This window comes from Ursus maritimus, unplaced genomic scaffold (genome assembly GCF_017311325.1).
Source record: "Ursus maritimus isolate PB19 unplaced genomic scaffold, ASM1731132v1 scaffold_30, whole genome shotgun sequence".
NCBI classification, from domain to species: domain Eukaryota; kingdom Metazoa; phylum Chordata; class Mammalia; order Carnivora; family Ursidae; genus Ursus; species Ursus maritimus.
Window position 1 is genome coordinate 18,137,526 of NW_024425564.1, and position 24,222 is coordinate 18,161,747.

General features: G+C 44.3%; 2 protein-coding genes across 3 annotated transcripts in view; both read left to right on the top strand.

The window, feature by feature from the left end:
• Positions 1 to 1,722: 1,722 nt before the first annotated feature.
• LY86 (lymphocyte antigen 86) overlaps positions 1,723 to 24,222 on the top strand; it is a 59,418-nt gene continuing 36,918 nt past the window's right edge. Inside the window, exon 1 of one of the 2 annotated variants that reach the window (XM_040645026.1) lies at positions 1,723 to 1,955. In XM_040645026.1, the coding sequence (XP_040500960.1) occupies positions 1,817 to 1,955 (139 nt within the window). In that variant the 5' untranslated portion in view covers positions 1,723 to 1,816. The remainder of the gene's footprint in view (positions 1,956 to 24,222) is intronic. The other variant, XM_040645025.1, reaches the window with a different exon arrangement.
• On the top strand, positions 21,163 to 23,236 carry LOC121106073. Its single transcript, XM_040645024.1, has 2 exons — positions 21,163 to 21,836; positions 22,973 to 23,236. The coding sequence occupies exons 1-2, from the start codon at positions 21,291 to 21,293 to the stop codon at positions 23,027 to 23,029; spliced, it is 603 nt and encodes a 200-aa protein (XP_040500958.1). The 5' UTR covers positions 21,163 to 21,290; the 3' UTR covers positions 23,030 to 23,236.

A 24,222-nucleotide genomic window follows, 5' to 3' on the forward strand; every position in this document is an offset into this window, starting at 1 on the left:
TCACTGTTCAGAGCTCTCTCAACACCTTCTGGAGAAACCAAAGTTCCTAGGAACAACCTCCATGTTCTTGTCCTAGAACTACCAGTGGGCTTATTAAAACACAGTGCCAGATCAGGGAAATGCAAATCAAAACCACAATGAGATACCACCTCACACCGGTTTCACTCATACGTGGAGTCTAAGAAACAAAACAGATGAACATAGGGGAAGGGAAGGAAAAATAAAATAAGATGAAAACAGAGAGGGAGGCAAACCATAAGAGACTTTTAACTCTAGGAAACAAACTGAGGGTTGCTGGAGGTGGAGGGGGCGAGAGGATGGGGTATCTGGGTGATGGGCATTAAGGACATGTGATGTGATGGGCACTGGGTGTTATATGCAATGGATGAATCACTAAACTCTACCCCTGAAACTAATAATACACTATATGTTCACTAAATTGAATTAAAATAAAGAATTAAAAAAAACAAAACAATGCTGGGCCCCATCCCAGAGTTTCTGATTCAGTTGGTCTTGCATATAGCCTGAGACTTTGCATTTCTAACAAGCTCCTAGTTGAAGTTGAATTACTTGAAAGCCAACATCACTAACTTATTTGTAGATGAGTACCTAAAAAAATAAAATAAAATAAAATAAAATAAAATAGTAAATCAACACAGACCTGCCCCTTCCCCAAATGACCACTCTGATGTCTCCCAAGAAATCCTAAGTATTCATCAAATAAGTTAGTGCATTCATTTTCAGTGGTAATTAAGTTCCACTTCAAAAAAAAAGTTCTGAGGTAACTAAAGTTTTCTATCAGCAGAAACAGTCAATTTACCCAGTGAGCTCAGAGAAATGCTTTTCCTCCCCGGGGAAACAGCATACTCTGTTCTCCTCCAATCTGCTGGCCATGGCCCTGACTCTGGTTCTCTCAAGCTAAGGTGGAGTGGGGTGGGGAGCCAGGGCTTTTGCTGTCCTAATGCAGGACGACAAAGGTAGTGGAATAGGGGGACAGAATCTTAGCTTTGAAAAGAAAGTGGGATGTGACGTTAGTAATCCCGCCAATGAGCAAAATAATTAACCCCCACCACACACACCATCTTAAAGGGAGGCTCTCACTTCCCCCATCCTTCCCCACCCCTTCCACCAAGCCAAGCCAGAAATAGAACACAGCTCACCTCTCAGGGACATTCCCTCCACCTCTTCTCCAGAGGCCGCATTTGCGGCTCCCAGAGCAAGCTCTGTTCTCACAGCTGCACAATTCACTGCTGAAACCCTAATCCTGTTGGTGGGGCTGCAGCCAGATGAGAGAAAATGCCAACAGGGCAAAAGCCTCATTCCAGATCCCAAATGTGACTGCAGCCCTCAAAATGCAGCTGCTGCGTGCTGGCCCCAGCCAGGTCCCTGGTCCACAGCCCACATCGGGAGCCTACAGAGACACGGGGGCTGCAGATGAAAACCACCTGGGAGCCTGGGGTTTTTGCTTTCCTGAGTTCGCTACTCCACCTGGGTGCGGGGGAGGGCCTCTTCGGAGGCTGTTTGGAGGGGGCCCATTGCATAAGGTCATGCATCCCTTGCTGGCTCCTCCCTGTGAAAGCAGAGTCAACATCGAGCCTACCCTACACACAGGTCATCCTCCCCCTGCTGATTCAAGTGTCAAAGGTCCTGGGGGAACAGTATTCAAATGCCTCTGCTAACTGCCTTTTTCTTCTCACAGTGGTTCCTCAGGAGCATAAAATAGGAGAAGTGAAACTGAACATTCACCCCTGTAGCAGGGGAGAGGAAGAGCCCCGGAAGGCCCTTTGTTTGGGGCCACTATTTTCCTGTTGGTCACATGCAGGACCTGGCCATGAAGGGTTTCACAGCGGCCCTCCTCGTCTGGACTCTGATATCTCCCAGCAGCTGCAGCAAAGCCTGGCCCACGCACACGGCCTGCCGGGATGGGAACCTGGAAGTGCTCTACCAGAGTTGTGGTAAGGTCTTTCAAAACATGCGCCTTTGTGTGTATGGGGAAAGGAAGGCCCCAAAACGGGGGTTGCTGGAGCGTTGTGTTGGGGTGGGGAAGGGGTGAGAGGACTAAGACCCAAATACTTTCTCCACTTGCAGTGGGTCTGCAAGGCCATAGAGAGCCCTTGGGAGAAGGAGGGGTGGAGGGTGGGGAGTGGGAAAGAGCCTGAAGAGAGCCACAAAGAGGACAAGAAAACACACTGAGTCTAAACAGAGCAATTCACTGATACTGCAGAGCCAGGAAAAAACCAAAATGACCGAGGAGTCTAGGAAATCATGAAACCTCATTCACTCAAAATTAAGAAAAGATGGTTCCATTAGTCACCACCACTGCAAACTGTACACCTGGACTACCTTTCCAGGTTATTGAGTCTGCAAATTGAGTGAAAAGTTCACGTATCTCAAAAGAGAAGATTCCTGTCCTTCCTGTGACACTCCTAGGGCAGCATTGCTCATTAACTCAGCACTTACTTTGTGGCCGTCAATGCCAGGGTTTTTTCTAGGGCCAGACATAATCAAAGAGCATGAGCCATGGTTATGACCCCAATGGGGCCAACGTCTTTACCAACAAACGGTGCCGGCTAATGAATAGAATGCAGGGAACAGGTGTCGTAGGTGTCTGAACCAACACTTCAGGGTATATATTAGTCTGCAAGGGCTATTAGAGCAGAGTACCACGGACTGCGGTCTTAAACAACAGATATTTATTTTCTCACAGTTTTGTAGGCTGGAAGTCCAAGATCAAGGTGTCGGCAGGTTGGTTTCTCCTGAGGCCTCTCTCGTTGGCTTTAGATAGCTGTCTTCTCCCTGTGTCCTCACACGGTCTGTCCTCTGTGCCTGGCTGTGTCCTGATATCCGCTTCTTATAAGAACACCAGTCCTATTGGATTAGGGCTCACCCATAGGATTTCATTTAACCTTAATCACCTCTTTAAAGACCCCATCTGCAAATGCAATCATATTCTAAGGTACTAAAGGTTAGGACTTTAACATATTAATTGGGGGGGGGGGTCACACTTGAGTCCACAAAGGGGGACTGAGTGCGAAAAAGTGAGCTCAGCATCGGGATCATATCTTGAGTGAAGATTAGAGGGACAGGCTCATGGAAAAGCATGCCAGTGTGAAATACGACACTTTGGAGGTAGACAGGAAGCAAAAGGCAGTTTGGACTGAAGGCGTTGGGAAAGTGATGCTCTTTCAGTATTAAATTGGCCTCGCGATCAGCTGGGGAGCAGTGGAGATGTCGCCCTTGAGCAGACGGCTGATCCTGCAGCTGCCACCCAGGGGGTTGCCTTGGAGAGGCTGGGGTGGTCAGGCTGGTCTCCAGGGCCGCTTGCCCAACTCGATTTTACTCTTCTAAAAAGAAGGAACACTGAGCATTGAAATGTACAAAAACTTTTTTTTTCTAATGTAAAGGAAAATGAATGGCTAGATGCTGTAGGTATTGATCTCATTACTCTTGCTCTTCCCATGGGGATGGGATGCTTTCTGCTGGCGCCTATGCATTGTAGGTGCAGGATGAGAAGCAAGAGTTGAGATGAATGGACTGCTCAGGATTTGTTTTTCCAATTCATTCTCCCATAAAAGGTTGCCATGGCTGGTCCCTCCTCCAGACCAGCCTGCAGCCTGCAGCCAAGCCTGGCACAGCCTTTCAAGTTGCTGCCAAGAAAGGCAAGAGAAGCGGATGCATCAGGAGAAGAACAAAAGCATATCACCCGCCTCTGGGGATAACTCCTCCCTCCAGGTAGCGGCTCCGTGGAGTCAATAAATGTCAGCACAAGCCCTGCTCTGGGCACTCAGAGAAAAGGGATGGAGGAGACACAGTTCTCATCAAAGAGTAGTGGGAGGATCAGACAATTAAACAACAGGGTAAATGCTCTGTGGGAAGGGCCGGAATAGAGGCACATACCATGCACCAGGGCTCATGGTGGCTGGAAAGGGTGAGCTTGGGGGTCTAAACCTGCCAGGAGAAGAGTCATCAAGCTTGACCTCAACCTCAAAGAATGATAAAAATGGTAATTATAACACCTTATGTCCGTGGAAGCTTTATATGTGCCTGGCGCCATGCTAAGTTCTTCCCATGCATTATTATTTTATGGGTATCTAAATGAGAGTTAGAGATGCCAGGTAACTCTTCCAAGGTCACACAGATAATAGTGGCAGAACTACATCCTGGGGGCACAGAGAAGCATAAAGTAAATATCTGTGGAATTGAATTGACTTGATCCCAGGCCCAGTTGACTCTGGAGCCTGTGTTTTAATCGCCTGCTGTCTGGAGTTTTGTCAGAAAGCAGGGGGATAGAGGTGGGGAGTGGGAAGAATAACGTGGCACAGAGAATGGCATGTTGACAGCAGGGAGACGTGACCAGGCATAGCGTTCAGGGGGCTGCAGAAGAGCTGGAACTCAAGGAAGCGATGAGAGATAAGGTAGGAAATATGGGGAAGCCCAGGTGTGATGGTGAATTTCATGTGTCACCTTGATTGGGCCACAGGGTGCCCAGATAGCTGGTCAAACACTTTCTGGGTACAACCATGGGGGTGTTTGTAGAGATTAGGATTGAAATCAGTGACCTGAGTAAAAGCAGATCACCCTCCCCCGTGTGGGTGGTCACGGTTCAGTCTGTTGAGGGCGTGAATAGAACAAAAAGCTGGAGCTAGATAGGATTCACTGTCTCAGCCTCACTGTAAGTTGGGACCTGGACCTCCTGCTTGGAGCACTCTTCACTTTCTGGCTTTCTCTGATCTTCAGACCAGCCTTCCTGGGTCTCTAGTTTGCAAATGGCAGATCATGGGGCTTCTTAGCCTCTGTAATCGTGCGAGCCAATATGTTATGATAAATCTTCTTTTAATTATATATATATTTTTTTTTTTCTAATATATATTTCCACTGGTTCTGTTTCTCTGGAGAACCCTGACTAATACAATAAAAGACAAGTTTGGGTTGCATATCTTTGCCAATGAGGAGATTGCATTTGGAAAGATTCCCTCAGGGAATGGGTGGAAACATGAATATTAGACTGACAGCTATCTGAGGCCACACCCAGGGTTTGTAGTCTGTAGAATCAATAATCCAGGGGGTGCCTGGGTGGCTCAGTCACTTAAGCCTCTGCCTTCCGCTCAGGTCATGATCCCAGGGTCCTGGGATGGAGCCTCCCCTCAGTCTCTCTGCTCATCAGGGAGCTTGCTTCTCCCTCTCCTTCTGCCCCTCCCCGATGCTTGTGCTCACACACGTGTGCGCTCGCTCTCTCTTGCTCTCTGTCAAATAAATAAGTAAAATCTTTAAAAAATAATAATAATCCAGAAAAGAAATATGACAGGCCAAACTGGCATCATAGCGATAGCCTCAACATCAGAAGGAATCTTTGGTATACTCTGTTGTCAGCAGAAAAGAAAGCAGTACCCTGGAGCTTCTCCAAAGAAGGGTCTTGCCTCATCTCCTGAGAGCCCTTGAGCCATCAGGTACTGAGTGGTCGCATACCCCTCCCCAGATGTCCTCCCTGTAGCTGCTGGGTTCACAGCAGGGCCGTCCCCCCACTCCTGTTCCCAAGGCTTTCACATTGATAACATGGCACAAAGGCCATGTGTTGAGACCCTCTATCCAACCCTGGTGCTCCAATCTCCTTAGTGCATGTCAGGGGCTTCTAGAATCCCAACATGTACACAGATGTGGGGGCATCACCTGACAAAAATAAAGGGTCTACTGTTTTCTGGGTTTAGTGCTTCATTTTTTCCTTCTTGTTTTGTTTTATAAGTTTAGTGGGAGGGGGAGATTTTTAGGCCAGACACTGTTCTAAATAATACAAAAATCCTTGGGGAGAAAGAAAGAAACTCACAAGCAGTTGCTGGGCATAATTTTCTGAAAAAGCAGAAGTCCTGCTCTGTCCATCTGTTAGTGCTACGGTAAAGAGGGACAGAAGGGGGAACAAAAGCAGCCTGGGGCCTTTCTTTTGTTAAATCATAAGACAATTCACAGGACTAGCAAAAGCCCAGAGATCTTACCCCATTCATATGCCACAAATGTCCACCAATGTATTTATTTATATGCTGCCTCTATCACACCAGCTCATGGGGTGGATTACAGAAGTCCACAGGATTGGAGGATGAAGGAGGTAGTGGGAAAGCAGAGGGAAGAGAGAGGGTGGATAATAAATCCAGGAGCAATCAGGCCACGTACAACAGATGAGGCAGTGTGAGAAATAAGATCTGGGGGCCTGAGGGCAGCAACCCTCATTCCAGCTCTTGGGCAATATTCTCTGTCTCCTGTCCTTGATTGTAAAGTGGGCATATGAATTTCCTATGGATGCACTAATGGTTACCACTTGGTGGCTTAGAATGACACACGTGTATTCTTTTGGAGGTCAGAAATCCAAAGTCAACTTCAGTTAGTGAAGAACCACACTCTCTTGGAAACTCTAGAGAAGAATCTCTTTCCTGGCCTTTTCCAGCTTCTGCAACTGCATTCCTTGGTTCATGGCCCCTTCCTCCATCTTCAAAGCCAACTGGATAGCATCTTGCTTCAACATCCTGTTATCATATTGCTTTCTTCTTTTTTTTTTTTAAAGATTTTATTTATTTATTTGACAGAGATAGAGACAGCCAGCGAGAGAGGGAACACAAGCAGGGGGAGTGGCAGAGGAAGAAGCAGGCTCCCAGCAGAGGAGCCTGATGTGGGGCTCGATCTCATAACGCCAGGATCATGCCCTGAGCCGAAGGCAGACGCTTAACCACTGTGCCACCCAGGTGCCCCGATATTGCTTCCTTCTATGCCAAATCTCCTTCTGCCTCCCTCTGATGGGGACACTGAGATTAGGAATCTCCCCATCTCAAGATCCTTAACTTAATCCCATCAGCAAATTTCCTTTTGCTATATAAGGTGACATCGGCAGGTTCTGGGGATTAGGACATTGGGGAGCCATTATTCAACCCACTACAATAGGGATAATAATTTTACCTACCTCTCAGGGCTATGTGAGGATTAAGTGAAAACTATATGAAAAGTGCTTAGTACATACTTAGTACATAAATCTTTGAGGCTGATGACCTGAAAAATATTTTCTAGTCAATAGAGGTATATTTGATTATGAGCTTCCTTAAAGCCATATCAAACAAGGAAATTATATTGCTTGCAAAATAAAACCAGTTTATAAGATGTCTAGCCCTTCTTGATACTGGGATGAGCTCTGAGAGGAATTTCTCCCTGGAGCGATGTGACTCCCATCCGTTGTTTCTCATGGAAACAAGGAGCAAGGATTCATCACCAAAATTCAACTCAGGATCAGTTTTGCAAAGGGCCACAGTAGAAGCTTCCATGAATGGAGCTGGTCTGGATTGCTCAAGGGAAGGTTAGCCTGCCTATAGGACTGGACGAACCACATGTGGTCCAGCCAAACAGCCATAAATTGTGCTGTTGCCATTGTTGTTTGCCGTTTTGGGTTTTTTGGTAAGGATTGGCAAGCAGAGATCTAGGCTGTGTTTTTTGACAAGAGCCTTGAGTGTGAACCTCAGTATTGTCATTTAACATACTTTGATATGTTTTCACATGCTTTGACGTCAGCCAAGCAGAGAAGTGGGTCATAAAAAGTAAAAAGCCTATGACACATGCCTAAATGACTTCATGTCCTCCTTTTGATATCTCTGATACAGTCAACCTGGCCATTTCAGTGGCCCCTGGGAGTAGTCTAGGAACAGGCATTGGCAAATGAAGCCCATAGGCCAAATCCCACATGCTGCCTGGTTTTATATGGCCCATGAGCTAAGAATGGTTTTTACACATGTAGATGGCTACAAGATTCAAAAGAAGAATAATATTTGTGACATGTGAAAATTACATAAAATGCCAATTTCTGTGTCCATAAAGTTTTATTGGAACATGGCCACACTCATTTGTTTCTGTATTGTTTATGGCTTCTCCCATAAGTAGTGTGACAGTGATTGTATGGTCACAGATCCTGAAATATTAACCATCTGGCCCTTTATAGCAAAAGGTTCCTGCTCCCTGGTCAAGGGTAAGATAGAATCTCTCAAGCTCTTCATCAAATCAGAGCCTCCAGGTCTGTGGTCTGTGTCTTCTGGATGATTCTAGCTGTAGAGAGGCTGTGTGGCCAAGTCATCTTGATGCCAAAACCACCATGAGTGCAGGAACTTGTAAGATACCTTGAGAATATCATCATTTCCATAATAATCTCCTGCTGCTGCCTAACATTTTATAATTTATAATGTCCCTCCGTTTATAAGGTCTCATCTGATCCTTACAAACAGTCCAGTGAGGTGGGTAGAATATTTATCTCCATGTTTCAGATGTGGGAACTGAGACACATACACGTTAACTATCTTATCAGGTAACACACCTGAGCCATGATGCAGCCCTAAATGTCTGACTCCATGCCCAGTGACTTAAAGCTACATTATGGAATTCCAATACGAGGCAACCCATGCCATCTGATCCCAGAAACATAGGGTAGGAGTAGGGAGAAGGGACAGCTCAAAAACTAAGCCTTCGGGGGAGGCAGTGAAAACCTTACACTAGCAGAAGAAGCAGAAAGAGGGAGGAAGGGAGGAGGGAGTGAAGGAGGAAGAGGAGGAGAGAGATTTGCCTTCTGATTCAAGGATTTTTCCATCTTCTCCCACCCCAGCCTCCCTTCTTTGCACGCATTCAGAGCTGGGCCAGTTTGGCTCTTCCCGAGTGTCCGGCAGGGCCCTGTCACAGCCGTAGAAGAGAAGGAGCTCCCACATCTAGATTTTTCAGCCCTGTGTACCAAGTTCACTTTCATTCCAAGGTGTTTGGGAATGACATCTACCAATTTTTTTTTTTTAAAGATTTTATTTATTTATTCGACAGAGATAGAGACAGCCAGCGAGAGAGGGAACACAAGCAGGGGGAGTGGGAGAGGAAGAAGCAGGCTCATAGCGGAGGAGCCTGATGTGGAGCTGGATCCCATAACACCGGGATCACGCCCTGAGCCGAAGGCAGACGCTTAACCGCTGTGCCACCCAGGCGCCCCAATATTTTTTTTTAAAGCAAACGAAAGGTGATTGTCTTACCAGTGAGAACAGCATGTTTTTCAGACAGAGCCCCCCTGTGAGGTGGCTTACGTATTTTATAGGGACACCCTATTTCCCCCACATCTGACAGCAAATTTCAGTGTGGAGAAGTGGGTGAGTGGGGAGGAGAGGGGAGCCCTATCTCCAGCAGTAAGTTGAGGGCTGCTGGTGGTTCCTAAGGGACCAGGGTCAGCCACCTGGGAGGTTCCAGGGTCAGGGGACCATGGCATCTGGTCACCATGCTTCACACTTAACACCTGCTCTTCTCTCCGGAAGGCAGTCAGCCTTGTCCATATCCGCCTGAATAGGTTTTGCATGTGTGCTGAAGTTTGCCGCAGGGCAGGCCCTTTATCTGACCTCCAAAAAGATCTTTAATTACAAAGTCAAAATCAGGTCACGTGCATCTGAGTAATCCATCAAGATAGTCAAACAGGACAATTAATCAGACCTTAAAAATGCAAAGCAATGCTGGCAACAACTCCTCCAAAATAAAGGGTAAACTGCAAAAGCAGGTTGATAAAATGTTGGTAGAAAAGTTATTTTAAAACTGCCTTGGAAGGAAAGGGAGGGGGGAGAAACTGCTTTCCTCAAAGCCTAGTAATTCTGAAATAAATGAAGCATGAAACAACATAAAACAAGCAACACTACGAAAAATAATAGTAATAATAATGGAAAATATCACCCGCCAATTAATCATTTAACAGTACTTTGAAATATTGCACGCAGAAAGCAACTTCTCTCTTCGTTGATTTTCCTGGATTAATGGGGATATAAATACTATACAATTAGAGAAAAGTAAACAAATAGGCAGGGAGACAACGATGCCATTTCGAAGGGACAAATGGGTACACAGGATTAAACAGCTGCCAGGAGCATAGCGAGCTCTTTTTGCTCGAACTAAAAGGCAGAAAGTTGATATTAAAAATAATAGTAATATGTATAATTACTACTATTTTTTTAAAATATATATTTATTAAATATATATAAATTTATCAAATACATATAAATAAATATCTATTAAATATATATAAATAAATATTTATTAAATATATATAAATATATAAATATATATTAAATATATAAATATGCATAAATAAATATATAAATACATATACTAAATATATAAATATATAAGTATATAGATGTAAATATAAATAAATATATAAATATATAAATAAATATATATCAAATATATAAAAATATATTAAATATTAAATATATAAATATATAAATTTATTAAATATATAAATATATAAATAAATATATATTTAAATGAATGTTAAAATATATATTTATTAAATTTAATATAAATATATAAAAATATATTTTAAATATACATGAATATATATTTATACATAAATCTATATATAAATATAAATATTATATTAAATAAATATAAATATATGCATCTCAAGTGTCAACATTGAGATGCAGAGTTTTTTTTAAGATGGGAAGAGGAAAAAGTTGAAAGTGAACAAATCTTGCAGGTGTGCTTCTGCTACCAAGCCTCTGAGCTCCTCCCCGCTTCTGTGAGGTCCTTTCAGCCAGACCTCCAAGGAGGTGTGAATTCTCCCAAGCACTTTTTAAAAGAGATGCTGAGTCCCTTAGTGAATAGGGACCTAAAGACAGGGGGAAAGCCAAGAACCTGTGAGTCTAAGAGGCTCTTCTGTGCAGGCAGGAAATGTCTTCCTGGGTGCTGTTCACTGCTTTCCATCCTCAAGCAAAATCATGAGAAGCAGCTTTGCTCATGTTTTGGAGTAGAATATTGAAGAGGTAGAAATGGGGAAGACTGTCGTCCAGCTCTGCAGCTATTTTTGTGCAAACTACAACACAGGCAATATATTCCAGAAGCCGCCCCAGTGTGAGGTCCGGGGTCAGGCTTCAGACTCGGGACTGCAGAAGGGGGAGCGTCGGGGACCAAAGCAGCTTGTTTTCTCTAGGCTATTAGGCTGAAGGTGAAAAATCCCCTTTCAAGCCCCAAGCTGTGCAGCAGAACCTGGCAGAGGCCAGCAGGCACCAGGCTCCTGGGGATGAAGGAGCACCCAGCTGGCAAGAGCCCCTGCTACGCTGGTAAGAGCGAGCTGGAAAGCACAACATGGGAGCAGAGCTGGTCACACATACTGGGGTGAGGGGGGGAGACAGATGCTCCCCTCCAAAACCCAAACAACAGGGCTGGCATTTAAATGGAAAGAAAAGGGTGACCCGCGCAGGAACTGTGTGCTGTGTGAGTCAATGTTGGGTCTTTTCTGGAATGCCTTATAAAGTGATGTCCCAGGCCCCTGATCCAGGAGCTCTGTTCTGGAACCCTAGGGAAGCCAAGTGCACATCGGAAGAGGTACCCTGGGGTCCACCAGAAGCAACTTTGACTATCCATCTGGGTGCAGCCAATGGATGATTCATGCACAGTGGGCAATGGTGCAGTCACATCCGCCAGCCTCCTTGTGGGATCCAAGAAGGCACCATTGTGTGTCCCTTCTTGAAATTCTGTACCACTTCCGTCCATGCCTCTTTGCCTTCAGGACAGAAGTGAGTGGTAACCAACCCAAGAGCTAGCAGGAGAAAGAAAAGATCCTCAGCCCAGAAAATGCTGCTTTCAAGCACAATTTACAGTGGAAGAAGTGCTGCCAATGGGCTCCCTTATTTGAAGCCTGACATCTCCCTTTATGGTCAGGTGGGAACTGCACCAGCCCCAGGGAGAAATCCCGAACAGAATGTTCAGCGTTCCCTCTGCCTGTTAGACATTAGAATCTTGTCCCACAGCTGGGATCAAGGGTCCTCCATATTAATTTTAGTGCTCAATTTAATCTTCCTGTACCATATTATAAAATCCTCTTAAGCAAGTAAATACTACTTACACAATTTAGTCAAAATTTTGTAAATTAAATGAATTAATTTTATTGCAGACATACATACATTGGTCACACATTTATTAATAGAATTGTCTTGAGCATTTAACCTAAAACAGCAGATTTCCTTAAAGGCAAAGCAGACACAGATGATCACAGTGATTATTCCATTTACTACCCTTTTTTGTTAAACTATAGTATCTTGCAAAATATTGGTAACATGGGTTTGCATTTATGTCTTTAACATTGTTATGGTGATATTCACTCTTACCTGTATTCTTACATCTTCCTGGGGTTATAGTCATACTCAGTTCAGTATTTTCCTAGGTGTCTAGGGTGCCCCAGACCAAAGATTATCACCTCAGACTAGCCAAGAGTACAGGTTCCAAGTTACCAATCCATTGATTGTGGGATCAATGGCTGGTCAGCAAGCTCTCTTTACTTAAACTTGACCTATTACAACCGGAAGACCTTCAGCCCCTTCCTTGCACAAAGTTCCCTGTATCCTGGTGCTTTTTCTTCAAAAGATGTGTGTTTCCCAGGGTCATTGGGATGTTACTCACCGTCCTAGCATTATGATACATTAACCTGGTCTGTCAGCATTGCAGGAAACTTACACCACCATGGTAATGTCAGATGTACAATTAGAGGGGTTATTTAGAGGAAATGATGGATTTTGTCTGCACAGTTGAAACTCATCTGACTTTTGGCTGAGTCATCAGCTTTGAAGACAGCACTGAATTGTCTCTCTCCTTGTATCCTCTGTGTGACTGCCGTTGCTGATTTGGCTGTCATCCTGCTTTCTTTTTTTTTTTTTTTTTAAGATTTATTTATTTATTTATTCGACAGAGATAGAGACAGCCAGCGAGAGAGGGAACACAAGCAGGGGGAGTGGGAGAGGAAGAAGCAGGCTCATAGCGGAGGAGCCTGATGTGGGGCTCGATCCCATAACACCGGGATCACGCCCTGAGCCAAAGGCAGACGCTTAACCGCTGTGCCACCCAGGCGCCCCATGTCATCCTGCTTTCTATCTAAATTTTATATGAGACCTCTTGAGCTCATCAGTCCTCTTTCATTTTTTTCTGGCTCAGTCACAACTCTTGGTCCTTATTCTTACCTACTTTCAAAGGTAGAGAAAAGTGCATTTTTCTCTCTGGTCTATCCATAGGGGTGGAAACACTCTGAACCCCCAAAGAACTAAGAATGAGGCTACGTGCTTATCTAGTGCTTGGGATGTGACCCGACTTCCTTCCTGCCATTGTTAGGGCTGCAGCTCCCAGACGTGCTTGCTAAGTAATTCTCAAAGACAGAGTCATGAGAGACGAGGTCTTCGAGAGCTCAAAACAACAGGCGTTGTCTTTCTGTCTCTTCCCTGCAACTGTCTGGTATTGCTAATTGCGTTTTCCCAGTCAGCAGAGAGCAAGTTCCCAGTGGTGTCCCCCCCCCCCTTCTCAGTCAGGGATGAGCATGACAGGCCACATTAGCATTTCCTTGCATCTGTTTACAGGTCTGAGGCCAGGGTACCTAATCATAGTTCACAGTGGCTGGCCAGCTACAAGTGGAGGAGAGGGACGCCCAAGGTGAGGTTCCCGGAGCAGCTCTACTGCTCTGTGAGGCCAAGGATCAGACAGTCTGCCTTGTTGTGATTATGGGTGTCACATGACCATCTCTTTCTCCACAAGCCTGGTAGTTGCAGGCACATAGAGAAGGGTCAGCATTCTGCCACTCCTTGTCCACAGGCTCAGCGTAGACTGGGGACCTCTTGCAGAATGAGGCCAAATATCTTGGCCAGATAGAATCTCAGGGCTTCAGTCCACCTGCATCCTCTTTCAGAACAACTTGAGCCAGAGAGGCAATGTGTCCTCACCATAGCCACAAAGCTTCATGGCAGCTGAACCCAATGGGATCTCCCAGGTCAGCTTTGCTTCCTCTCACAGCATAAAAGCCATGATGGGTGAACTCACACAATTTCAGGTCAAAGACATCATGTACAGCAAGATCAGACCTCTCTTTTATACCTATATCCCCAAAGTGCAAAAGAGCCTTTTCCTATGCAGCCCTTCTCTTAAGGTAATTTGTCCACATCCTTCCTTGCCCAAGATTCTATAAAACAAGCGCCCTTGTATATACAGAAGACCTATGGGGCCTCACTTAAATAGGGAGAGGACCAGTGGCTCCATAAATGTACTCTGATTGCAGATCTTACATAGAAATGACATGGTTTTATAAAGCAGTGAAAGCAAGAGCACGTTTAGGCTAGAGCTGCCTTGTTCTGTGGTCTGAACCTCATAAGTACTCTAACAACAGTCAGTAAACAAATAACTGGGACAGGGGACACCTGATTAAAATATGGTAGGTGACTTGGGCCCCTAAAGTCCTAAAGCTTGATGCCAGCTTCCTGCTCCTTCTGGTCTTTTCTCCATATGTAGAAAAGCTTGCTAAGTACAGCCAACTTCAGCCATCAGGCAGATGCCTAGATGCCCAAATCCTTCGGCCCCCACTCCTTTGGAGTCAGCTGGCTTGGGTCTGAATCCTGAGCTATTCCAAAAGGGAAGTACTGGAGCCTCAGCTCCCCCCACCAGAGACTCTAATTTCTAGCCTGACCTACACTGAGCTGTTTGGGATCTAAGTAGTGTGGAGAGTGGGCAGGAAGATAATTTTTCCAGGATGAACAATAGCTTTTCTGCCTCACACTTGGCTTTGGTTTTAACTGAATTAAAGAGCAGTTCTTATGTGAGTGTGTTCATTTGAAAGAGAAAAAAAAAAAAAAAAAAAAAGACCTGAAGAAAAATCGCCAATGGCTCTTGGTTTATTTGAACCAGTGGTTGAACAAAGCACAGGCTGGCTAGCAGGTATCAAGTGTCCTGATTTTTGAATGCATAGCTGATCTTGTAAGAAAAGATAGGAAGTCTCCAGGAACCAAAACAAAGAGAAGGTCCAAAGGCGAGGAAAAACAGCGCTGAAGGCTTGTCCACCCTCAGAAAAGTTGTCTGTCTCACCAGAAGTCAGGCCTCAGTGGCTGTGTGGGAGTCTGGCAGCATAGTCCTGTGCTGTGCAAGATAGGAAAGTGACCCCTCCATGAAGCTTGGTGCTTCAACAAGTTATAGCCACAATTTTAAAAAGTGAATGAGAAAAAAATAATAATACAGCAAAAGCGGAAGACAAGGAAACTTATCTAACTTACCTGGCCTCTGGAGAAATAAGTTTTCCCTGAGAATCAGTAGCTGCAGACCAGAGGGTCCACAGGTTTGGGGTCCAAATGTATATTATCTTCATGATCTAGGAAACCCCAAGCCTAGAAATTAAATTACAGACTTTTTTTTTTTTTTTTAACCAAACAAAATCTGGAGTTTGTCTGCAAAAGATTCTCAGTAAAGGAACTTTCCAAGGGATACTTCAGAAAGAAATAAAATGGTCTCTCAGAAGTAAGTTTGGACATGCAAGATGGAATAGCAAAAAAGAATTAGTAAATTCAAACAAGCAATGAATGTAAAGATGATAATAATGTCCACTTTGAAAAGGGAATGTATTTGCCTTCCACTGTTGCATAACAAATTACTCTAAAACCCAGCAGCTTCAAACCACAGACATTACCATCTCACAGGTGCTCTCTGTAGGAGTTCAGGTGTGGCTTAGTGAGGTGTCCCTGACATGGGGTCTTTTGAAAGGCTGATCAAGGGGTTCCTCTGGGCTGCAACCATCTTGAGGCTCGACTGAGAGAAGATCTGCTCCCAAATTCCTGTGAGTACGCGGCTAGAGTCAGGCCCCAGAAGGTCGCTCCAAGCTCGCTCACATGGCTGTTAGCAGGATTCAGGTCCTCAGTGGCTGTTGGCCAGAAGCATCAGTTCTTTGCCACAAGAGCCTTTCTACAGGGCCACTCACAACATGGCGTCACGCTCCTGCAGAGCAAAGCTCTAAGCAAGAGAGTATGAGAGGGCAAGAAAGGCAGATTTTTTTATTCTAATTTCAGAAGCAACATCCCAACACATTTGCCATGCTCTTAGAAGCGAGTCACTGGGTCTCAGGGGAATGCTTTACATAAGGGTGTGAATTAGGAGCAGGGACCACTGGGAGAGGTATTGGAGAGTGCCTACCACAAAGCAATAATTCAGCACAAGCTACAGGATAATAATAGCACATGAAGGAGCGAGCTGGTGATGGGACATAAGGCATTCTGATGACCTTGTCCTTGTATTGTTCAGGGAGAGGGTTAAAATCATGTTTACTTTTGCAAAATGAAGACGTTCTATTGTCGTCTGGTTATACAACAGTGTTACTATAGTCAACACTACTGAACTGTATGCTTAAAAATGATTAAGATGATAAATCTAATACCATGTGTTTTTTTACCACAATAATAAATAAATAAACAAATAAATAAATACCAAGAGAAAAAGCAACAAGAAAAAAAAGGAAATGTTTCATTTTAAGCTTTATTAAGTAAAATTTTCATGTTAGACGTTCAAGGGTAACTGTTCAAAAAACTAGCAATATAGTATATTACTTTCAAATTAGTAAAAAGAAAATAAACAAACAAACACTTGAATCGATCCAAAAGAATGTTGGAAAGAAGAGGACAAAGGAGCATATAAAGATCAGGGCACTAAGGAAAGAAAACCCAACTATAAATGAGAAATAATTACAAATGTATCAGAGATTCTAATATATATGAATCGACCGAGGTAAACTGATTTTTCAAAAAAGAATACTAGATTGAACTTTAAAAATCAGCTCTCTGGGGACACCTGGGTGGCTCAGTCAGTTAAGCGTCTGACTCTTGATCTCAGCGCAGGTCTTGATCTCAGGGTTGTGAGTTTAAGCTCCATGCTGAGCATGGAGCCTACTTAAAAAAATAAATAAAAAAAAAAGTAAAAATCAGCTGATTTTTACACCTAAAATATGGATCTAAAACATACCTAAAATATAGACACACAGGGAACATCAGATTTAATGGTGAAATACTGGAAGCATTTCCTTTAAAACCAAGAAGGAGATAAGCATGCCCACCATCCCCACTTCTATCCAACACTGCACTGAAGGCCCCAGCCAGCCCAGGAAGACAAAAATAAATAAATAAAATAAAATATTTAAGGACTTAAAAGAAGGGAACAAAAATGTTATTATATGCATACAATAGGACTGGCCATGCAGAAAAACCTAATCTAAAAATTATTGGAATTAATAAGAGGGTTGCCTGAACAATTTCTTTGGGGACCATTGTATGACATTATTCCAGGCGATAGCTAGCATACGTAGCTTTGGTTAATTCATTTTCACAGCTGCAGAGTATATAATTACTTGTATCGACTACAATTGTATCCATTCTCCTTTTGATTAATATTTTGGTTGCTTCCAATTTTTTATAATTACAAGCTGTTGGCAGCACCTCTTATTTATATCTCTTTGTATCAGAAAAGGTTTCCCAGCCCAGGACTTTTCTTTCCACTTCTCCCAAGTTTATGCCTGGGTGAAGGTATTTGGAATTGGTCTAGGTTCACCAGCCTTGTCTTGTAATGTTTCCACACAATAACAGTTTTTAAATGTTATGTTCTGAAAACACATGAACAGATGGAAAGAAAAGGCTGAACAATATCCAAATGGTTACAGCAATGATGTGAAAGAGAAAGGTGAAGAGTTCAATCAGGGGTCAGCTTGAAAGTTCGGGGTGATCAACATTTGCTACATTTAACCTCAGTGTGGGAGTTGGGGGGGGGCAGGAAGACTGTGGGCATTCAGCAGGTGCACTATTCTCATTTATTAATCTGAAGTCAGGTTTCCCATCTTATTTTTCCTGTCAGTTTGCTATCTTCCAATATAATTCTTTTTTGTTGTTGTTGTTACTTTTAGCAAACGTATTTTTAATCCTCTAACCAGGGGGGAAGTAGTAGGATTGTGTTGATTTGGGAAGCAGAGAAATGAGCCCTTTCTTTGCTTAGCAGTTTATTTTGCTGGCAGAGGGACACCAAGCCAAAGTCAGCTGGTTCTTTTCTCCCCTGGCATCGATCTGTAAGTGCTTGTAATCCTGTATTAGTCATGTCATGGGGTCTTATTCCCAGGGAGGTCTATGTCTGACAAGCCACAAAGTGCTAACGAGAAGTTTCCCGTAGAAACATCCGCCTCCTCCCCATCAGGGAGAGCTCTATGACAGAGCTGGGACATCCAGAAGCCCTATTCTGTCTCCGCCTCACAATGTGGGAGATACAGGAAGAAATGGTGAACTGGTTTGGGGAACAAGGAATTCTGCTTCCCTGATCTCAGTACAAGACCCTCTGTTAGAAACTCTGGTACCCACTTCCCCGTCTCAGGAAGTCTCCGTGGTATCTTTAGGAAGCACTGATTTCATGCCCTGGAGATACTGTGCCTCTTATTCTCTAATGAAGAGGGAGCTGGTGATTCTCCCTGAACACTTCCTCTTCCTTCAAATGCCTCTCTGTGAGGGTGCCCCCTCTTCATTCTAAATCAAGGTGGTCACATCTGTAGATAGTGTCACTGAATAGCCCCTTTGCCAACCTGCTGACAGTGAAAGAGGACAGTCTTGACACATGGTATAGACCAAATATCTGTATCCCCCCCAAATTCATATGTTGAAGCCCTAAACCACAATGGAATTAGAATGTGATTAGTGTTGGATGAGGTCATGTGAGGGGGCTCCATGCTAGGACTAGTGTCCTTATATGAGGAAGAGACCAGAGCAAGCTCCCTCTCTCTCTGCCACGTGAACAAACATTGAGAAGGTGGCCATCTCTACACCAGGAAGAGGGTCCTCACCACAAACTGCATCCACCAGCACCTTGAACATCCAACTTCCAGAGCTGTGAGAAATAAATGTCTGTTGTTGAAGCCCCCCGATCTGTGGTACTTTGTCATGGCAGCCTGAGAGACTGAGACAACACGTCAGCTTTGTCAATAGGCTTGCTTCCTAGGAAAAGTGTAAATTGATTTTTTTCCTCTGGTGAGGAATGAAAAATATATCAAGTTGATCTCACACCAGAAAGCATTAGGGAAACAAATCTCAAGAATTAACACTTGTTCTGAGGGCCTCCTTATGATGGAGTGTGGCCAAAATTGCCTCAGGGGCCCTGAGTGCAGCATCGGGAAGGAAGGCTGGTGGCTAAGAAAGGAAGCTCCTTGCCCAGTCATCCAAGCCTACCCACCCCATATGGACATTAACAATAATTAACCGTGGCTGCCTGTGCACTTCATGGCTCCTAGTATTTGAATCATTCATGGGAATGTTCTTCTTATGTCCCGGAGGGAGTCTCACCACAATCTCCAAGGCTGAGCAGGTGTAGAAGTTGTAGACCCCACCCTGCACTACAAGCTCCTCCTCTGATTTTTCTCCAGGGAACAACCTTCTCTAGCAAGAATTTTTCTTTAAGAGGACCTGCCTACATCGCTGGAGAGAATGTAAAATGTATAGCCACTCTGGAAAACAGTGGGGCTGTTTCTCAGAAAACTCAGTATACATTTAGCATATTACACAGCCATCCCAGTCGTGGGTATTTACCCCAGAGAAATGAAAAAACTATGTCTATATAAAACCTGCAATGTGAACGATCACAACAGCTTTATTTGTAATAGCCCCAAACTGGCCAAACGTCCTTCAGCAGGTGAGCGGTTAAACAGACCATGATATATCCATACTGCAGAATACAGCTCAGCAAGAAACACAAATGAGCTGTTGATACACACCCCAACCTAAATGATCTCAAGAACATTACGCCGAATGAAAAAAAACCCTATCCTCAAAAGGTTACGTGCTGATGGATCCGTTTACGTAACGTTCTTAAGATGACAAAGTTATATTGATGGGGAACAGAGTAGTGGTTGCTAGGGGTAGGGAAGGAGATAATTATCAAAGGGAGCACGAGGAGGATCCTTTGTATCTCTTTCCTGATTGTGGTGGTGTTTACATGTGATACAATTACATAGAACCACACATGCACGTGTGTGCACGCACATACACATGCATGCATGTAAAAACTGGTTACATGTGAAAGGGATCTGTAGATGGTACCAGAGCTGATGCCTTGGCTCTGAGATCCAGCTGTGTAAGATGTCAGATGAGGGGAGGCGGGTCAAGGATACCCAGGACCTCTCCGTACTCTTTTATGCAACTTCTTTTATTTTTTTTTTAAAGATTTTATTTATTTGACAGAGAGAGACAGCCAGCGAGAGAGGGAACACAAGCAGGGGGAGCGGGAGAGGAAGAAGCAGGCTCCTAGCGGAGGAGCCTGATGTGGGGCTCGATCTCAGAACGCTGAGCCGAAGGCAGATGCTTAACGATTGTGCCACCCAGGCATCCCTCTTGTATGCAACTTCTTGTAAATCAATCATTATTGCAAAATAAAAAGTTAAAAAAAGAAAGGCCGGGACTTCTTGAGCCCAAGGCCCCACATCTTGCTTTCAGGGGTTCTGTCGACAGGGCAGCCCTGAGCCCCACAGTGCAGGCTCCATGGCTCCCTGCCTCTAGGGCATCCGAGAGACCAGGACCAGGAGGAAGTGTGAAGCTTAAACTGGTGCCGAGTGTCTCCTTATACAGGTGAGGAAAGAGAACTCACTGAGGTGGGGTGAGGGCTAGCTGTCACCTTGACTTAAATTCTGATGTAAGTAGAAGTAGCTCTTCCTAGTACTTCTAGAAAGAGTCCGCTAAATGGTTTGCCTAGGAGGCCAAAGTGAGACAGGCTGGGGTTTTTGTTTTGGGGCATGTGTGCATGTGTGGGGGAGTGGTACTTGAGGGCTGCAAAGGGTAAGCTGGTTTTGTGTCAAGCTGGATATCAGTGGTACAGTCATGCAATTCCACATGATGGGCAGATGTTCAGCAAAGCCAGAGAAAGTGTGAGAACTCCGAGCTCACCGGCAAGAGGCAGGCCAGTGATTGATGGCAGGGCTCTTCTTAACCCCAACAGCCACAGAAACATCCGCGTCATGAAGGTTGGCTGCTTCCTAGGAAATAGATAGGAAGAAGACAGAAATCGATCTTTCCAGTACCATTCTAAACAATAGAAGCAAGAAAATTAAGTCTTCTGTACTTTTCAGGATCCGTCCAGAGGTGACTCTAGGATCTTTAAGGTCTGTGTATGTTCAAACAAACACCACCCACTTCTGACCACAAGTCTTTGAAGAACTTGAACTGGCTGCATTTATTTATTTTTCTTTTTGAAGAGTTTATTTATTTATTTATTTATTTATTTATTTATTTATTTGAGAGAGGGAAAGAGAGAGCGGGGGGGGGGGGGTAGAGAAGCAGAGGAACAGGGATAAGCAGACCCCTCGCAGAGCGAGGACCCCTGTCTTTGGCCTCGATCCCACAATCTCGGGTTCATGACCTGAGTCGGAACCAAGAGTTGGATGCTTAACCAGCTGAACCACCCAGGCGCCCCTGAACTAGTTGCATTTATATTAGTCAAGGTAAATGCCACAAATGCAGAATGGGCTTGATTACACAAAGGGCTTTGTTGGCAATTGTGAAGTTCCCAGAAATTATGTGCTTTTTGGGACTTCAGAGTCTGCATATGTTGTTCGCTCTGCCCCAAGTTTCTTGGAAAAGAGTGCCTATGGACAATCTGCCTGGGTTCATACTCCAGCCCCTTCCAGATGTATGACCCTGGACACGTTCCTTAACCCTCTTTGCTTCAGTTCTCTAGTCTCTAACATAGAGATAACAAGCCTCTTAAGGCTTTTGCAAGGATTCGAGCTAAAACATATATCGTGCTTCAAACAGCACCTGCTTGTGGTCAGAGCTACAAGAGTGACAACTGATGACCACACCCCTGCAGACTCTGAGGCTGGCAAGTCTGAGCTCTGGCACCATCTCCACTTCGTGGCCATCCGTGACCACCCCCATGCTGGACTGCACACACCTTCCTTGTTCTTCACTGTGCCTTGTAACTACACTGTGGGGAGATTGTCTGCTCACCTTCCTTCTCCATCTACACTCTCTGTTCCAAAAAGTCAGGGGGTATGCCTAAAACTGACTTGTCTTTGTACCCCCACACCTCGCACAGCGTTCAGCTCATGGCAGGAGATCCAAACATGTGTGTGATCAGATCAATAAACAGTGGTATTAGGTTTCTTGTCTCCCCTGTTGAAATAGCATCCCTTCTCCATTTTCTGGGCAGCCACCAAAAATAGGAAAAGTCCAATTGCTAGCAGGTTCTACTGGCTGCTCTGACTTCAAATATGCATCCCAAACACAGTCTCACCGGAGGCACATCTACACCCCAGTCAGAGTGCTGAGAACTATGGGGGAAACACGATCTTTATGTCCCCTTGTATTAGGAGAGGACGAATTGAAATTGAGACTTATTAAAAGGGAGATGTGTTCACCAAACATATGAGGCAGTAAAGGAGCAGGTAGGTGCACCATTTCCAAAATCATTCAATCCCTTACTTACCCCTGTCTGATTGTTAATCAACATTCCTTTATTCACTCAACAAACAACGATCCCGTGCCTATTACATAGCACAATCAGACAAAAAAGATGTTGTCGGAGTAGAGAATTCAGAAATAGGAAAGGGACTGTATGGTTTTTTTTTTTTTCATTCTCAAATTCTTTTTTTTATTCTTTTTTTTTAATTTTTTATTATGTTAGTCACCATAAAGCACATCATTAGTTTCTGATGCAGTGATCCATGATTCATTGTTTGCATATAACACCCAGTGCTCCATGCAATTCTTATGATCTTGTCTGGAGAGTTTATAGCTTAAACCCTACCTCTCTTCTGAAAAGGAAAAGTTGTTCTTTCTGTGTAGCCTCTATTTGCGCCTGTGTCCCAGAACACAGGCAGTCTTCTGAGAAGAAAAAAGAATGCTCAGTACAAAGTTGGTGGACGAGTTGACATTCCATCCCCAAAGGTCATGGAAGTTAATGGAGAGACATTGACACACACAACAGGGCTTATTGTGCCAAGAGTGACACCCAAAGCTTCTGAGACCAGCCATGGACTTTGGTCACCTTTATGGACACAGACGGTAGAGGAAAGTAAAGCCAATTGGGCCACAGAAGACACAGCTGGTCTCTTAATTATTTCCTTAATAAGACCAGAATGTCTTTTATTTACAATCACAAGATGGTTTTTGTTTTTTAATTTCAGGGATCATTTGGAACCCTACCCTCAAGTGATTGCTCCCATCTCAGCGCAGAGGTCTGAGTGAGCCTGTCCTGATGGCCGGGCTTCTCCCAGCCCACACTTCCCACTCCTCCTCACGTGCTCTCCACCTCATGCTCCCTATTCCTCCAACAGCCCTCAAAGTCCATATCCTCTTGATCCCTGAGCCCCCATCTCAAACCTTTCCATGCCTGGGTTCGTGTTGGGCATTGAGTTGATGTTCCTGAAATAAAACAAAAAAAAAATCTCTTAGGGGCTGTTCCAAGAATTGTAACTAAGCAGAGCCCTGCCTTTCTTGAAAGAATTCCTTTACAAGTCACTGGGGTAGCTGCTGAGGCCCTGGGGTGCTTGGGGTGCTTCCAAGCCCTCCGCACCGAGACAATGGGAAATATTTTGTTGTTTCTCCAGAGAAAGAAGGTAGAGAGATGAAGCAAGGAGGGAGGGAGGGAGCCAGGAATACGGTGAGCCCCTTTCCCCACAATCTTCATAAAGTCTGTAGTATTTGTGAAAGAGTTTGTGAGGCCATTTCGCAGGAAGTCCGTGCGGAGGTTACACTTGCAGCCTGCAGTGGTACATGGCAGATCTGGAAGCCTACATGTGATGCTAAGCTTACGGAATGAGCACATCACTTGGTGCGGCTCATGACCGTGCTCTTCAAACAAGGCTGGGCAATAGAATCACCTGAAGAATACACAAGAATCATGACGCCCAGGCAGAATGTTTAGGACAGGACCCAGGCTTCAGTATTTTTACAGAGCTCCCCAGTGGATTCCAATGTGCGGCCAAGTTTGAGACCCAGTGTCGAAGAACATCCCCAACCATTGATCGTGTTCACCGCAATCCTATTTATATCTCAAGGGCTGAGAGGCCCTAGCTGATATCCTGGTATTATTTCAGAAATATCCGTTGAACTTGACTAAAGTATTTCAATCCTTGAGTGCTCTTAACGTGAAAAAGACATTTTTAAAAAGAAGCTGGTTTCATTTTGTATGGTCACAAGACGTATAGTCAACATTACCCCTCTAACAGAATCCATCCTTTTTTTGCCCAATGATTGAATATCTACCATGTGGCTGCCACTGGCCTAGATGCTTCATGAATTATTTTTCTCAAGTCCTCTAAAAATCTTCTAACACCCCTGCTTTTTCATCTGTGCTTTACCAGCACCCTTTAGGTTGAGAAATGGCTGCCGTTTTGCAGAGTAAGTAACCTAGGCAATCCCAGCAAACAGTCCT

What these genes read in the sequence shown, in the direction of transcription:
- LOC121106073 (XM_040645024.1), top strand. Translation starts at nt 21,291, where the DNA reads ATGCCACAAATGCAGAATGGGCTTGATTACACAAAGGGCTTTGTTGGC. An exon ending in CTGTTCCAAAAAGTCAGGGG is followed by an intron (nt 21,837 to 22,972) that starts GTATGCCTAAAA and finishes TTTTAATTTCAG; the next exon opens with GGATCATTTGGAACCCTACC.